This window comes from Trichoplusia ni, chromosome 2, assembly GCF_003590095.1.
Source record: "Trichoplusia ni isolate ovarian cell line Hi5 chromosome 2, tn1, whole genome shotgun sequence".
Taxonomy (NCBI): domain Eukaryota; kingdom Metazoa; phylum Arthropoda; class Insecta; order Lepidoptera; family Noctuidae; genus Trichoplusia; species Trichoplusia ni.
The window spans coordinates 14,002,272-14,020,821 of record NC_039479.1 but is presented as its reverse complement, the minus strand read 5'-3'; the positions used below and the strand labels follow the sequence as shown (position 1 = coordinate 14,020,821).

Genomic DNA, 18,550 nt, shown 5'->3' with positions numbered 1-18,550 from the left:
ATAAAAACCTGTCTAATTAGATTATGAGAGGTGACCTGACAAAATACTAAATAGAGGCCAATCTTAAGGCCAAAAAGTAATAACGTAATATAATAAGTCAAAAATATAAATACAGTATTTTACAGTATACATTATTTTACCCAATCATACTCAATAGAGAAAGTAGAAATAAAACAGCAGTCGCAGTTTCGACTTGTTTATTGTTCGATAAATACATTTTCTTTTTTTTAGAGTGTAAATAGACACCGATAATATTTCGATATGAAGCTTACACATGCGCTAACAACGCTACATATGAACACCTATTCACTATAAATACAGTTGGGTCCTATAAAAATAATAAATTTATTGAGTGAATAATATACTTATCTCAAAGTACAGTATTTGTAAGATAAAACTTGTGTGTAAAGCATAAAAAGTAGTTAATAAAAATATAATACAAACAGACTTAAAAGTATGAAGGTTGTACATATAAGAAAATATAAAATTTCTGTGCTTTCTAAGCTCAAGAGCTTTCAGTCTCTTAGCCTCTCAGAAAGTAAGAGGCCTTTGATTTGAGGCCATATGATTATTGTACGATTTTTCTGTTTTTAAATATTTCTTATTGGACTGAAACTAACAAAAGCTGTTGTTTACAGTTGACATTATAATATAATTTGTTTTAATGTTTGTCATTTCTTAACCACACAAGTAGTTAATAAGATCTAATAAATAATGTAGCAAAAGTATTAGATATCCTTAAACCTAGGAGGTACATACTTGTGACTGTTAGGAAGGGACAGAACTAGTTTGGCACATCCAAGAATGTGTTTATCTACATTACTCGCTAAAATGCTATTTCATCACAAACACTTGTGGCAATTAAACATAAAAAGCTATAAGATTATAGTTATACATTATATACATACTATTTGCTATTACCTGAACACAATATTTCTGTAACAATTATTAAAATTCATTTCATATTTTGTACTTAAATTAATATTCTCCTGCTCCAAGTTATCCTTTTTGAAATCTGAATGTTTAGTGTATCATACACCTGTGACATTGAATAAAATATTGTCTACTATCAATAATGCAATCATATTACACATATTATATTATTATCAAGTTGCACACATATACAATATATTTAACATTTCATGAGGCATAATTATAGACAACATATTGTCAACTTATAAGGAGCACCACATACAGAAGACAATAATATAACGCTTACAAAGGTCTCCAAACAATTTGGGATAAAAAATTAAATAAACACTTTAAAATAGGTACATAACAAGATTAACTTAAATAAAAATATCACAAATTACATTTTCAATAAATCTTAGAAGCCTGTTTAATTGGATTCAAATCTTTCTGCCACTCGAAAGTATATTTTACAAACAGGTCTTAACACAGTGGCAGCCATACTTATAAGTACCAAAGTAAAACAGATATAGGTCAGTACTGTTCCAAAGGTCCACCAGTTTGAGAAAAACCCAAGACAAATTGTAGTTATCCCCAAGAAATATGTGATTAAACCAACCACAGTGTGGATTAATTTGGTGTATAAGGGTGGGAGATAATTTTTCAATTTAAGGCTGTATAAAGCACCTATGCCTCCTAACATGGTAATAGACATAAAAATCAAAGATGCCAAACCAAATCTACCATGGAATGAAGTAAAGTGATTAGCATTGTTAAGAATCTTATTTGTTAAAATAACAATAAAACCTGTTAATAATATAGAACTACTAACTAGTTGTAGAATCCAATGGCGTGCACTTCGTAATCGTATTGGCATCCACTGGGTGGCCACATCACCCGGAGAGATAGCATGAATTGCTGATGTCATAAACACCATCCACTGAAACAAAGTAACGTTTTGCTCGTTATTCTCAGCAAATACGCAGCATCACTAGATAAGCATTAATCTTTTATATCTAAGTACTTACCCCAAGTGTCATCAAAATGGGATGAAAAGAAAACAGCGAAACACCTTTATTGAAACTACAGTAAATTATTATGCAAAGAAATATTATACCACATGCGTTCGACAACATATTTAAATAGCTTGGTCGTGTGTTAGGACCAGAACTAACTAATCTGGCTGTTTCAGAATTTCTGTCTGTGCGCCTCATATTTTCACCGGCATCGATGTCTCCTCCGTCTAAGTTTTCCATAAATGCTGCTTCCTCAGCGGTATATGGTAGAATTTAATAAGAACAGCCGTACACTTAATCGTTCCGAAAATTGCACAAGAATAATTAAAAACTCAAGTAGGTAGGTAGTCGACCGTATTGATTATTTCTATGATAGTGTAATGCCAACTTGACAGTTGCATTTGAGTGTCAAGGCCAAAACGTCATTCATCAACAAGTGAAAATAAAATCGTTTAGGAGTGACATCTTTTGCTTTTTGTTGGCAAATAAAAATCTTTTATTGTGCGTATTGGCATTTTTTTAAGATGTGACATAATATATATTTATTACTTTTATTTCTTTGACACATAAATAAAATGTAAGAAATATTCTAAATGTTTTTCTTTCTGGTCATTCTACCTTTATTAGACTGTCAAACGGAATCACTTTTGTTCGATTGGTCCATTCCAGGTTCCAAACGCTGTTCACGCGATTTGCATTTGTTATTTCTTTCTGACATTTGAAGATAAACAAAGACAGCAAGCAGAGTACAAGTCCTAACTTGTCGCTGGGACTGTTGTTTACAAAAATATTTTAAGTAATGTCATCTCACCGCATTAGTTGGAAGTTTTTGTGCAGAAGTGTCGGCTGCCTGTTGCTCATACTTTTCGAGACTAAGTTTTGTGAAGAAAATCTGTTAACTTTATCCGGTGATCAAGTTTCAGAATATAGTTGATTATTGTTATGAGTAGCCTCGTCCTAGCAACGCATTTACTATTGCGCCGCGATTTATGTGTAGTGAATTATTAAGTGTTTATTTAAAAATAGTTATTAAAACATTAAAATTGCATTTGCTCAATAATTTAAGAAATCATTTAAAGTATTTCAATAATATCGGTATATGGGTAAAGATCTGTTGAGACTTGACCAGACATGAATGAACTGTTATCCAGAATGTTGAGGTAAGTCAAAAAAATTTAATTAAATTAAATGTATGATTTTTGGTTTTGTTTTAATGCTAATCAATAATCATTTTTGCTTCATAGCTTCTTTTTCCTTATAAGTTGTTTACTTATACCATTCAAATGTGTTTAAAGACTGGATGATGACAAGTTATAAGATAAAATAAGTGTTTTCTTTGTAAGTTTTATTGTTTGATTCGATTTAATACTTTTTAATAAATCACAACAGACAATAACTAAAATATGATTTCATAATGCTAATACAGAAATAGATAAAAACAGCCAAAAATAGAATCTGGTTACAATATTCTAGTATTAGATATCAATACATTTTTTTTAAAACAGTGTATTGTATCAGAATTAACTAATATAAAAATAGAAATTCATTTTATAAAATTCAGATTAAGGTGTTATAGTCAACAGGGTACCTGCATTTATAAAATAATTATGAAAGAACACTAACTATAAATTTAAAATACCCTCTCCAACCTATTACGCCATTAAAATCTCGAAATGTAATTTTGTAATCAACATAGTTGTATCGACATAAAGTTGTTCTAATTAACATTAAACCTCTGAAATGCCTACATATAATGTTTTAAGATGACTTATCACTATGCATCTGTAACTACCAATTAAATTGTAATATAACAAACAGTTATTGCTTGACTTGTATGGTCGAAAATAGTAATGTAAACAAATATTGCATTACATTATGATAGTCGGTACAACAAAAAAAAAAAACTCATAGAATCTTTTTTTTAATAAGTTATGATTTCAGACTTGATAACAAGTATGCTTTCTGTCCACTATATTAAGTTGCCTGTTAGACAGATATCAATAACCACCCAAAAGCTTATTCTTTTTAAATAGTAATATTTATACATTCTATTTCCTTGACTTTTACATTAAAAAGACTAAGAAAAAATTAGTGGAGAAAATTAAACTGAATTAGAACTAAAAGTTTAGGGTTGACTGTATTCAATTTGAAGTATAAGTTTATCATACAAAAGTATTGAATACAAAATTCAATGTAAAATATTTATTGCTTGATGCGGAAGTAACACTAATTAATTCTTTCTCATCTCATAACATTAGGAGATGTTTTTAAGTACTATTTGTTTACTTTTTATAGAACATAGTAACAACAATTTAGAGCAGATTGTATTCAGCTGCAGTATATAATAAAAGTATAGGAGAGATCTTCCCAACCCAATATCCCTTGCTTCACTAAGAATGATGGAATCAGTTTATCAGTGCAACACCAGAGAATTGACTTACCCATCCAGGTCAAAAAAATTGTAGATACTCTAGTGACCTCTAGTCAGTGACAAAGTAAAGATGAATAAAAGCTAACATGAGTATCATTAATCAGCATAAATATTCAAGAAAACGTTTTGGTTTTTCCTGGTTCAACCTGTCTTTAATTTTATTTTGGTGTTATGATCGTAACTTTTGTTGTTCATCGGTATCTAGCGACTTATATAGGTGGAGATTCAAAATCGCCATTGTAAAGTTTTGCTGTAGAGCTTAGTGTCCTTTTACCTTCGTAACTGAAAACCGTACAAGGTTTAAACCTTCAATGTTAAAAGCGTTTATTGTACAATAACGCAAACAGACTCAATCACGTCGATAGAAGTCGTATAAAACGTTGCTACAAGTAAGTTAACAACGTGGGAAAACTTCAATAGGGGAAAATAATAAATAGGTAGCTTTCGGGGCTTTTAACTTACAAAATTTGTACAGATTACGCTTATCTAGAGGCTCCTACAAGGTAACGAAAACGCCGGAATAAATGAGTAAATAAATACAAAGAACAGTATACGAAAATCATACCAAAAGAAACATCGAACCACATTAGAATGTTTGGCAATGGTTTTTTACCTCGGAGTTTTAAGTATTAAAGCTGAAACTCTGAAAATCATTATTCTGCTTATTTTTACAATCATATAAGTGAAAACTAAAATTTACGAAAATCAACCTTATCGTCTCTACATAAAGATAAAATTAGCGTGCAGAAGAATCAACGTTACGCAGCAGACCTTTTCAGTATACACCGGTTAAGCAGGCTCTCTAGTTAGCGGCTAGTAACAACGGCTAAATGTTTGTGATCGTTAAAGATGACTCATGTAGGGTTCGGCGTCGACTTCAGGTGTTTATACCCGGTAAGGCCTTTTTTGTAAGAACCTTGCCACGTATTTGAACGAGCGATGGATTCAATTAACGTAATTTTAATTAATATTACCATTGCAAATTAGAAACACAATTTTAGTTATCTTCTAAATCTTCTGGTATCCCTTGGCAAACTATCAAAAATTAAATCATTTTTTAAGACGTCTAAGCTATTTAGTTTTCTAATGTATTATATAAATGATGGATAAACAAAATAGGATTAAATAGGCAATATTAAATGTAGGCTTTTTTCATCTAGTGTACTGAATCTTTTATAAATTAAGTTCATAAACTGCCTTGGTAAAATGAGTTCAGCGTCCAATAAGTAAATTATCTTTAGCCTAGTAAAGGTAAAATAAATAAGTATTGCACAGTATTGCGTCATGCACAATTATAGTGTCCTTCTTGTGTTTGTCATAAGTGTTATTATCCTTCGTCCTAGCTACATGTGTCGTTTTATCGTTGCGCTTGTATCGGCAGCCATCTCCATCCTGCTCTCGCGCTTGTTTTATTTTTAATTTCATTCCTTTTGCTTTTCAATCGTATCACACCGCGCTTGGCACTCGCAAACCGGACTGTGACTCACAGACTATTCCACATAACAGGAGGAGCAAAACTAGCGCATTAAAACAAAAATAAACATAAAAATATGAGATGATCCTATCGAACACTTTGTACTTTTTATTCCGATTATTTCCATGTCAGCTCTTTATGTGGACAACCATGTTAGACATTGATTGAACATTATTAGAAATAGATAGAATTGTATTGCTAGGAGTAATTAACCATGTGTTCGTCACATTGTTATTCAGTGATGAAGCAAAAACAGATGATACGACAACGGCACAGATTAACCTATTAACCTATATGCATACCTACTGTGTGGAAAACAAATAAATAGAGTATTTATGAAGAGAAGAATTAGAATAATAAGTAAGCATATCAGATTATCAAAATGATGATATTATTAAACCGTATATTTGTTTTATCTCCATCTATCTGTAAATAAAGAAAGCATTTCTGCATTTAAAAAACTATATTCATCAATTGGACCGAACTTTAGCTTTCTCAGGGCCTCAATTCTGCTATTTACAATGGCCCGTGAACAATTGGAAATTAGATTAAATATGACACTTCGTATTCTTTACATATAATTCGTATTCTATTTTTCAACATTCTTTGTTCTAATAGTCTCAAATTCTACATCGGCTTGTTAGCTCACCTTGATGATATGCGTGTTATATTAATCAAATCGTCCTCCCACAGAGAGACTTATTTGTATTAGCGTGTACTTGTTCATTACTCCAAGGTCATGTACTAAACGAAAAGCATTCGTACCTCATTTGAAATCGAATACATGTGTAGGAAAGAAATAAAAATAATGACTTTTGGCGAAGGCTGCGAGACCTTGAATTTTATTATTGTACGATATCCGTCTAACGGGGCTTTCACTCAAAAGATAAAAAAACGTGACGCGGCGATGATCTGTATGTGTGTTATTACGTTTTATTAATATCCTTTTTGTATCCTTTGTTTACAGCTGACAGGTAGTCTATAGGTGCAGGCACTAACAAACTAGCATTAAGTCGACATCGTACTTTTACAGCGCTATAAGTTTTTAGTTACAATATTTCAATATCATGTTAATATTAGTTTATATTGTTAAGAAAACATGGGCCATCATAATGTTATTGTGTAAATTATGCGTGCAACAAACCGCACGACGCACGACGCACGTGTGAATTAATTATAATTTCCATAACAGTAATTAATTATTATCCAAAGATTTTTATATTATGTTGTTGTCATGATAATGTTATTTATTAATAACGTAGTAGTTAAATTGCGCAGTACCTACAACCTTATGCAATAAAATACCATTAGAAATAAAATAAAATATTTCTTTCTTCTTCTGGTCTGTCGGATTTCACGTAAAATACTAGGCCAATCTTTTGACGCTGATTTTCTATAGTTTAAATACAGACATATGTATAATAAAAGATTTAAGAGGGTATCAAAGACAATCAGGATGGATAAATGTGTTACCCCGAAACCTCGTTTTACATGGTCAACGACCTGCAGAAATATTCCCTATTCATACTACTAAGTTATCACAGCATTTGAGATAATGATTGCATCATCACCTATTTAAGAGCTTGAGGCAGGTCGCTCTGTAGCGGGCGGGCTTTGTATTTAGAATAAATTAAAATAGTTCGGTGAATAAGCGGCGGACTAAGACTGAGCTCTTCGCACGTAGGCAGGTGGCTGTATGTCTGTGTCTCGGTCTTACTTAGAAAGAAGATCTTATGCTCTATCTAAAATGTAGTTTTCGTTTAAAATATTTATGTACATCTACCAAATAACCAAGCGGGGATTGCTTAGTAAATCGATGTATTCTGCGATTTCATAATTTTATTAACAGTTATACAAGGTTTTACAATTGATAAGCACTTGCAGAAGCTCACATTAATTAGTATTGATTTGATTATGTACGTCAAAACATTAAAATAATCAGCTTGCAAGTCGGACACCTCATCAACGAGTGACTAAACTTGTTGGAATCGGGAGTGCGTAATTCATTATCGAAATTATGTTTCACTGAGAGCACTTTTGGTATGATGCGTGGGAACTCTACAAAAACAGAGTTGATCATTCAAGCTTACAGGATGCCGCCAGAGTGTATTAAGTAATGATAATATTGGAATTAGGACTACTTGCTTAACGCTATGTATAGTATGTTATACGTAGTTACAGTAGTACATACTTCTATGTCAGGCAGAACCTGCCTTTACTTAAAGATGGGACTGATGATTCCGTAGACGAATAAAATGTCTTTGTTTCAGGATGCTAGCACTGTGCGTGGCGGTGGTGTGTTTGTCCTCATCTGCCGCCGGCCAGCCGGTGTCCTGCACAGAGAACGCGCAGTGCTCCGAAGGTTACTACTGCGAGACCGACTCCCACATTTGCCGCGAGTGCCTCTCCTGCCAGGACCTCAAGCGCGAGTCGCTGGCTCTCAACACCTGCATCAAGTCCGTCGCCGAATGTGGATCTTGCTTCAAAGGGTGTGTAATGTTTTTAATCCCTTCAGTTCGTTAGTCTAGTCATTGAAATTGTCGTATTTACAGCCACAGCCTTTTTACCGATAGACGCCGTGGCTGGCACCGGTTAGCCGGTAACCGGAATGCGTAATATTAGTAAGATTTTCCTCAAAGCCTAGTTCCCAGTTTGTATCCGGGGCAAATCAAACTATCAAAAAACAAAATAGGATCTAATTCAGTCGCTTTGCATAAGGATAAAACCGATTTCATAGTATATGTCAATTTATGATACAATACATTTTTAAGGACACAAAACTGTCAGTATTTACAAAAAGTTGCGTGAAATTGCAACATTTTAATTTGTGATAAGCAGAGAAGCCCGTTCGCCTTCAGCTTCAGATACAATGTTCACGATACGCATTATAGAGGCCCGATATCTAGTTCGACATTCGCTGATGTGATAATTCGTGTCTTGTTATAAACGTCATGTTAATTTGATTACAACCTTACTGTGCAGATGAATGTGTTAGCAATGCTATTGTGAATTAAGGTTACTGTGGTGGCTTTGTCCCCTCTGTAACTTTGCCTATTTCTGGGTTCTAATCGAAATGGAATGTTTAGGCGATAAGAGAATTATTATCTGTCATTATTAAGATCTGTCTTTTGTGAGAGGATCATCGATAACGTAAATGTATGTAGAATCTTCCTATAACTATAAAGGATCAAAATAATGCGAAAATCACATAATTTCGTGCATATCATTAATAATGTTATAATATAGAGAATAACATGTAATAATATAAACAATTCATACAGAGTATATTGTCTATATACTCTGTATGAATTGTTAATAAATAAGGAAACATAGGCCTATCAATTGCGGGAACTAGAGCTGTACCTACTGTAGCATGTACTTACACTGTTTATCTTTATCTAGAAACCTTGAAACCATAGTTAACGTAGGTAGGTCAATACAAGTACCTGATGACTATGGTTCCAATAACCTATATAAACTGGACAAAGCCAGCAGTGGTCAGGCTAATCCACTCCCTGCTTTCAAATCATGCGATTTCTGGCCAGGTTCGACCGAAAATCTTACACGATCATCCATGACCCTTTGTTGTGAACATTGTAATTAACGTGAGCTGCACTTCGTCTCACGGCAGGCTGGTGGTAGACCGGCGCGGCGACGTCAACGCGGAGTGCGTACCGCCCGACGCGTCGCAGCTGGAGCCCACGCCCTACTATGTGTGGCTGCTCATCGGTTTCGGAGTGCTGCTGTTCCTGGCACTGGTCGTCGGTATCATCGCCTACCTGCTACGCAACCCTGAGATCTTTAAGACCGCTGGTGAGTTTCTTTATTCCTTAAGCGAATTCTCCTCTTTCCCGTTTAATTGCCGGTACAAACAAAGAGTATCGCGTTCAAGGAGTTCTTGATTATACCTGCGCATTTTAAAGAAACGATATACTAATCCACCTGCGACTAAAAAGAAGAATAAAAATAAACAAAACAAGAAACAGGTACAAATATGCACCCTGGATAGTAAGAATACTAAGGTGATTCTGCCAACAACAGTGACGACACAAAAAAGATCCGAAAATAAATCCATTACACAGAAAAATAACAATATGAAGCGCAAAAAAATCTGTATCCTAAGCTCTGATAATAAAAATAAAATACTTAACATTGCGGAAAATACATTTAGTAAGTGTGATACTTGCCATTACATCACACCACAGAGCAATATGAAGCATCTTCTGGATGGAATTCAACAAAAGTTATCAAATTTTACCCTCGAGGACTATTGTATAATATTACTAGGCGATGAAGACTTTAAATTTACAAATAGATACTTAGATTGTGTAATGCAGATAAGAGAAATATTACAGGAAATTTGTCATACTAACGTCATTATTTGCACTCCAACATACAAATTCTTTAATAACAATTATTTATTTAATTCAAGAGTTGAGTCCTTTAATAATTTGCTTTATCTAGACACTCTTTCTCATGGACATGCCTATTTTGTGGACAGCAATCAAAATTTAAGATATGACGATACTATGTTTGATAGACGCACTGGTAGTATAAATAACGCTGGACTTGAAACAATTTTTGTAGATATTAAGAATATGATAATGAGTATACAGGCAGACTTAATTAAATATTTGGAAGAAATTGTCCACCCCTGGAAATGTAATTATAATTGTTAACAATAGTTTTAACTATGGCAAGGTATTCAAAGCCTATTAGTCCACGAATGTATTCCTTGTTAACGACCCACTTGTATTGAGTGAATTCGTCCCATTAGTAGAATATTGTTTTATCATCACATGTAACAAAAATTATATTATGGTAAATTCGTTATCAGAATGACGTAAGCTATCCAATGATATATTTTTTTTATACTTTTTATTCAATATTTTAAAAGTTATGAAGTTCGAATAAAGTTTTTGCCGCGCGGCATACCTACAATAACGTCTTACGAACACATAACGCGAATATCTCTATGCCGCTCTGGCGCTCCCGATTCCGTGTGTCGCGTTCCTTCATTACAACGCGCTTTCTTCAACGTAGTCGCCGGGAGTGAGGAACTGCGACAATGGATACCGACAGTGGCGAACAAAATGGTAAGAAATCAATTAAATTATTGTTATTTTGTTTACATACACAAGGTGGTTCATTACTGTTGAGAATTAAACGTTTAAATTAGTGATAAGAAAATTATTTACGGAATGAAATATACGTAAAATAAATATTTCTTGGATTATTCTAAAGTTTATACAACAAACATAAATCTAAATTCAATTTAAAAGTAATAAACATTTTTAATTTTGTTAATTTACATTGTTTTGGGTCTATTACACAAAATTATTGACATTACCACAGAGACAGTATTTAAGATCACATAAAACATTCTTCTACCAAGTTGCCGCTTTTTTTTAAACTAAAGTGCAATCCGCTTCCACACTTTACTGATAAGTTTCTTAACATGTTAATATTCAATAAAGCTTGTCTTATTTGTTTCTCTAGTTTTGTAGTTTCTTGTGCACATAATATATTTTTCTACTCATAACTGCATCTTCTTTTCGTCGGCATGCACACATGAAACATTATTCGACCAAATTATTTTTTAAAGTGTGCATCGTAAGCGCTTATGCTACTTTTTTCTGTTTGTTAGTTTTTTGTAATACATTATTCGAAATCTAAAAGTGTTGTAAAATTGTTAAATACAGTTTTAATTGTACACAGCTATTCTAAATAGCTAATTTTCAACTAAATTAACATAAATAACAATATTTTTTTCAATTCTAATGTCGTTTAAAAAAAAAATTCGTCCAACTTCATAGTACACATAGCCGTGTGTACTACATAATATAATCAGTCTAAGCTGGCCAACTGTATAGGTGGAACGGTAGCCGTGTGTACATTTTGTAAAAAAATAATTATTTACAGGTGCTAAGAAAAGCAACGTACTACCCTTTTGGGATGATTCATCAAGTAATGTTCCTGACGCTTCTATTGTTGTGATGGACCAGCGGATCAAACGACTCTTACTGAACTGCGTCCAGTAACTCCGTTCCAAATTCAATCTGCATCCAGTTATGAAGCATCACCTGCTATCAGTACAGCAACGATTTCAAGTATCGTATCTAAGATTTGTATCCCTCCTAAGCCGTCACCACCACCGTATATATGACATAAACTGTTATAGTGATTTTTGTCCGATACATTCAGATCAGTCAATTGAATCTGACACGAGTTATGATGAAATCATATTCTAGTCAAACATTCAAGACAAAGGTAAGTATTTAAATAGTATTGGCAAAAAATATTGGATGAAACTGAAGAAGATCATGATCCATCCAATTCAGTAACGCAGCAGAATGCACCCATACTTAGTTGAATCTTGCTCAAGTCAGTTCAACACTCAGAACACACAGTACGTGATGGCATCACGCTGTCTTTCTTATCAAAGTCAATCGCTTCATGCTATAGATTGCTCTGTTTCTAATAGTGTCATACCACTCCAATCACAAGTGCAAGCTATCGAAGAACGTTCTTTAGAAGGTTCTAATCCGTCTAATTCTGTGACGCAAAAAGATGCTCCCATATCCCCCATTGTTCAATCTTGCCCACCTCGGTCCGACAATGAGAGTACTGTGATGGCATCTCCCGATCTATCAGCTGGAAGTTAATCATTTTATGGTACAGAGAGCTCTGTTTTTGAACTTGTGATACCACACCAATCCAAAAAAACGCACAAAATGACGCCATAATTGGACAGATACAAGTAGGAAACGACAAAAGAACCTTGGACAGGAGTACTCTACGAAAACTGGCAAAGTATTTAATGCAAAACAAATGGGTCCACCATGTTCCTGTAAATTTAAGTGTTTTGATAGAATTAGTTACGTACAGCGGTTACATTTAAAAAAATTGGGAGTTGGGAGACAGAAAAAAGCAATGAGAGTATGTATTAAAGTACACTACAAAGGAGAAAAAGAAGAGATGTTTATAATACGACCAATAAACGAAGTTTTACGTATAAGTACTATCTTCCTTTATCTTTAGGTAAAAGTAAGGGGCAAGCGTCTTCCATAAATATTTGCAAGAAAATGTTCTTAAATACTATAAGTTTAAACACTCATTTTTAGAAAAAGGACACACCCAGAATGTACAGTGGACAGTGTGCACTCGGTTATAGAAAACGCCTCAGCAAATAAAACCATATACACTCCAGAAGAGTGGAGTTTACTTGTGCGGTGGTCTATAAGTAATAATCATTTGCTATATACAACAAAAAAAAACAAACAATAATCCTTAATAACTAAAAATATACAATAACTGAAATCGTTACTGTATACATTAAAAAAAATATGTACTTTCTTAATTAAAATAATAAATATAAAAAATAATAATATTACTTTAAGGTTAAATGTGATATTTTGTGTGCCAAACTTTTTAGGCTGTAAAAAACCTAAGCTAGATTTAATTGTGATTTAATATATTTTTTTTAAATTAGTAACTTTCCTACATGCCTTAGTGTTTTCTTTTTATGTTACAACTTAATTTGTAAAATTTCATTCTGATTATATTATATAACTTGCCAACTTGTTGTTTTTAATTGTTTAAAGAATTGTTTGTTTTTAGTTGTTTTCCCTGTACAAATAAATAGGAAAGTACGATTAAACAAGATAAGTGTGTCGAATAATTTTAAAATTATCGTCATTAATACTTAACACGGACGGAGCCGCACCGAGAAGCTAGTATTATATAAAACATCTTCACGAAAAACATTGACATAATTTTAGGATTCCGTAAAATATTGTTTCACATGCAGATATAACGTGATTAATTTGGTCGAATAACGATTCATGAGTTCAAGAGACAGCTCTTGAACCGTTCTCGTTGGCAGTACAATGTTATGTATTCATATGCGACACACTATCTAGGCACAGGAATAATTTTTAGAATAAATAATTACAACAATAAAAGCGTATATTTATGTCTATGTGCATTGTAAAAATATTAAATGGCTAAAGTCTTCCATAAAAGAGTTATAAGCAAAATAATGCACGCGCAAACTTCAAATCACTCTACCGAAAAGTAGACATTTTGTAGATAAAACTTTGTTCTACTAATGGGACGAATTGTTTTGTCTTGAATATAATAGTAAGTATTCTTAAGAAGCATGCTCTTATTACTGAATTTTCTGTGTCAGGTTCGAACCAGTCGAGCACAGTAACAGCTCGCATCACAGCGACGGCCCCCGAAGCACCGCCGCCGTACAACCCGCTGCCATACACGGCCGTGCGCACCGACTCACCCTACACTGACGTAGAGAACAGCGCCTACAATGAAGGTACTACTTTTTAAAGTATGATTCATTTCTTACCAAAACATTGGAATGTCAATTTGATATCAACGGTTGATTTAATCATCTGACTGAAATTCGCTCTGTAGACTAGTGCAGACCGACAAGACACAACTCTGAGAGCAATTTAATCACTTTTGTCCAAAATAATAACTCTATTCACAAATCCATTGTGCCTCCGTATTTGTGCTTGAACTTTTATTGGTTATTAAACTATCTATCGATGAGACTAAATAAGTATGTATTGTTTTAGAAGACGATCAACCGTTCATTAAGCACCGGCCGACAAGTTTACCCAGCGGTGCGCGCGAGGCAGCAGGCAACCAGGAGGCTAATGTCTACAACAAGCCCATCTATGAGCGCGAGCCGCGTCCACCAAGGTATACATTTATATTATGAAATACTCTCCTTACGATTTCCAAAAAAAAAACTACAGATCAAAGCAGATCACTGAATATTAAAAGAAATTCTTTTATGCTAGTAATTTAAGATCTCAAATACATTATTTATTTTTTAATGTCTTTATGCCAGGTCTTACAAGATGAGCTACAAAACAGGTCAGTCTGTATTGAGTGCTAAGAACTTTGTTTATAACGCTTAGCACTATTAAGAGATAAGATTTTCAAGCACTTCGTTTCTAATAATAGTTTATGTTCATTATACCTCCAATTACCATTGTTATATAACAGTCAAGGAAAGTAGAATTATAGAGGTGTTTTTTGTACTTGTTAGGTGTACCAATGCCACATTACCCCTCGCACAAATAAATTGCAATATTAGACATATTTTATCCACGCTATCCGCATGGTGTCCTTGAGCAAAGATTGATAATGAAACTTATCAGTATGAAATATTTCAATTTACATTTTGTATAACTGATACAGTTCTAGAATTGACTTGACTGTGTTCAGGTGGTGGACATTAGCGCGATTGTACTGATTGAATAAATACAGTTTGATTTTCATTGTTTTGTTGTTGAGTGTATGGTAGAGTTGACTTTAGTTCTGGTGTAAGGTGATATGTGATGGAGTGTTGTGTTGTCCTCAGCCGTGAGTCTCCGGCCCCGGAGTACGAGGAGAGCATGAGCTCGCCCATCCATGACGAGGACACGGTCCCGAGTCCCTGGACGCCTGTGGACGGCAATGGCAACCCTGATGTTAATGCCAAGTAAGTCTTACATAGTTTTGCTATCTAGTTATATTATATTTTGTTGTGCCAACGTTCTTTCTAGAAAACAATTGCACGTGCAGAGGCTTTTAGTACAATTTTAGTACCAATCATCATTATTTCGATATTACAAATTTATGAATATTTAATTAACGTACATGGAAATGTGTACTGACGAAATATAGTATTGGCATTATGAATTATGTGTGATGTGTTTGTTGTTAACTCTGCTGGTCACCAGTTAGCAGGTTTATTAGAAGTTTAAAAACACAGTGGTTCCCAAGGATTTCTATTTGTTTATTTATGAAATACCCGCTTACTGCACAGTAGCAGCAAGACAGCTTACTGCAGAGTCTAGATCAGCAACTTGCTTTCACGACCGTAACAGTCTTATTTTATGAGTTAGTGTATAGTAGTCCCTTTGTCGTGTTGTATGGCATTGTATGTAACGTTATATGTTATCCGCAGTGGCGACAGCGTGAGCGTGTCGGGCGCGGCGGGGTCGGGCGCGGCGCTGCCGGCGCTGCTGGCGGCGGCGCGGGACTCCACGCTGCTCGAACCTTCAGCTGCTAAGAAGCGATGCGTGCGACAGGTGTGTAATATACTTTTGTAGTCCAAAACTTAATCTGTAAAAAAAGCAATGTAAGTCCTTGATTGTTTACTAGTCGCAATTTTGTCTCCATAAATATGAATAATGAACTTGGTTCCTGCTTACTGTAGGAAGTACGTTTTCCATAAGTTTCATGTTAATTCCAGTTGAGAATCTGTTGGTTAAAAAATAAAAAAATCTTGATCTTAATTCTGGTGATAATTACGATGTAAATCTATCATAAAATAAATAATTACAAAATAATTTACTTAAACCTAACTTGGTTGTTTTGTTGTCAGGACTCGAACAACAACAGGAACCGAGAGAGCAGTTCGTGTGGCGACGGTAGCCAGAGCAGCTTTCCGCGCTCGCCGTCGCCGAGTCAGGGCGGCCCGCCCTACAGCTTCATCACGCAGATCACCAATGTCGTGCAAATCAACACCACCAAGTGACCTCACTGCCTAAACGAATACTCTGCACATCTTATTGCATTTTAATACTTAAAAGAAAATGATGGTGTTTCATAGACAAGCCACTGTCATATCTTTTAAAACTTGTGCCTATTATTCCTATAGAATTGAGATTGTAGATTTAAATTTGTAATATTTTTATTAAAATATTGAAAACTTAAAAAAAAAACTAGTTCGTAAGGTATAAGGTGAGTCTGGAAGTGCCTCGGAGAGGATTCTTACCTATTTTACTGTGATTTAGTTTTATGTGCATCATACCCGTGCATACTCCAGTCATGTTCGAGATCTGTGCGATCAATTCATGATCTCAGTAACATACGTAATAATGATTTTAGCGTCCTATTTGTGTCTGTAGGTAAACAGTCGGTAGCTTAAACGGTCTAGGTTTCGAGAGAGAGAAAAGACACTATTTACGAGCTCGATTGCTCAAGTAACGTTAATTTAGTTCAATATTTAGATCGTTTGCCACTGTAAGTCGTGGTAGTCAGACCAGTGCGTATTGTGTATGATTTAGAGGTGCGAATATTTTTTGCATTTTTATTATGTAAGGTATGATCAATAGTTTGGCTCCTGAGAGTAAATCCATGTCGGGTCTATATACCACTGAATAAATCTTATACATGTAATGATATTGTATATACCAATTGTATTTTGCATAATATCTTCACTTTAATGTTTCCAAGAGCTTAAAGACAAGATACAAATAGTTTACTGATATAAAATTTTATTGCTGAAATGTATTTTTAATATTCTAATTTTATAATTTCTCATTGGGTTATAAATTACATATAATACAAATATAATAATATCCAAAAATATATATTGATCTGTAATCAGTAATAATAGTGTTGTTACGTTTGGTTTATTTTGTCGATATGTAAATATCTGAAGTTAGTTTTAACTGCAAGACATTTATTATACGAAACTTATGAATTGTGATAATTTAGTCTTTATTTTTATAGTCCAATCACAAAGTAGGAGACTCGATAAGTTACGGTTTATTTAATTGCATCGATTTCTGACAAAAAAGGCAAATACAAATTACTATCAAATTGTAATCTTATCAAAATCAATACAGCTCGAACAATAATAGATTGATTTTAAAACCAAAGAAATGACCCCTTGCGCAAAATGAGACAATGATGCGCGATGGCCTCAATCGCATCGCTTTTACCTAAACATTACTTAACATTGTCTTGTGATTTCGTAGCCGTTTCTTATTTTTATTATTAGGTGTATAGTGAACCTTTTGAAATAAAATGTTGGCTTCACAAAAAAGTTTGCATTACCTATGCCTGTTAGAATCGGTATCGTGAAAAACAAAATATAAAAAGAAAACTAAATCTTCTGAGTTGAAATTTAATTGAAAAGGTTTTTATTTCAGGAGGTACATATTAGCTAAATATTAAAGATAATTTATCTTTTAAATATGTTGCCCTATATATCCAAGTGTGCTAATTAACTCAGCGCTTCCATTATTTTTATTTTGCATGTTCTGATTTTAAATATGTTATATGCGTGCAATTAGTTACTTTAGACAACTAAGTAGGTCCATTTTACAAAATATTTTGAAGATAGATAAAAGTAGATTAATTAAACAGCTATTTGGTTTGTGATTCGTTTAAATTGCATAATTGTGCCATCTTTTATCTGTCATTCGAGGTTGATTGTATGTGCTATTTTACAAATTACTTACTGTAACACGTTTTCAATATATTTTACTGCCAATATTGTTTTGCTGCTGCATAAGAGATGTAACTGAAGTGCCTTATTGTTAGGCTGTGAAGCACTAATTAATGTTACACAAACTCTTTTGTTAATTGTTAACTTTAAATCATTAATGGATTGTAGTGTTTTGTAAACTATTCATTAATGAGTTAAATAAGATTTTTAGTCTTTTGTGAATAAAGCTCAATGTAAATATACTCAAGTTTTTTATTTACTTTGTTCGTTACGATAAAGCTAGTTCTAGACAATATTGACGTTTTTCATAGTAATGCTTCTTAAAAGTATTCTAAATTCATTGAGTTGAGAGAAAGTAAATTATTAAAATAAATTATTTCATTTCATTTCACGCGGCAAAACACTGTCCATTTGACCGCTGCTATATCTCGCCCTGCCCACGCCATGCCACGCCTTTACAATACATG

At 33.7% G+C, this 18,550-nt stretch overlaps 2 protein-coding genes across 3 annotated transcripts; one reads left to right on the top strand and one right to left on the bottom strand.

Annotated features, from left to right (window-relative positions):
- Positions 1 to 180: 180 nt before the first annotated feature.
- On the bottom strand, positions 181 to 2,323 carry LOC113508296 (cytochrome b561 domain-containing protein 2-like). The gene is made up of 2 exons (XM_026891244.1): positions 1,938 to 2,323; positions 181 to 1,849 (listed from the first exon to the last, which is right to left on the bottom strand). The coding sequence occupies exons 1-2, from the start codon at positions 2,163 to 2,165 to the stop codon at positions 1,340 to 1,342; spliced, it is 738 nt and encodes a 245-aa protein (XP_026747045.1). The 5' UTR covers positions 2,166 to 2,323; the 3' UTR covers positions 181 to 1,339.
- A 326-nt stretch (positions 2,324 to 2,649) lies between these two features.
- Positions 2,650 to 18,325, top strand: LOC113508294. Of its 2 annotated transcripts, none has more exons than XM_026891242.1 (8): positions 2,650 to 3,085; positions 8,101 to 8,319; positions 9,462 to 9,643; positions 14,022 to 14,162; positions 14,431 to 14,554; positions 15,222 to 15,341; positions 15,810 to 15,933; positions 16,230 to 18,325. In XM_026891242.1, exons 1-8 carry the CDS (start codon positions 3,057 to 3,059, stop codon positions 16,380 to 16,382), a joined length of 1,092 nt encoding a protein of 363 aa, XP_026747043.1. In that variant the 5' UTR covers positions 2,650 to 3,056; the 3' UTR covers positions 16,383 to 18,325. The 2 variants fall into 2 exon arrangements, with proteins under 2 accessions (XP_026747043.1, XP_026747042.1); XM_026891241.1 differs by having other exon boundaries at positions 2,652 to 3,085; positions 14,428 to 14,554.
- The last annotated feature ends 225 nt before the right edge of the window (positions 18,326 to 18,550 follow it).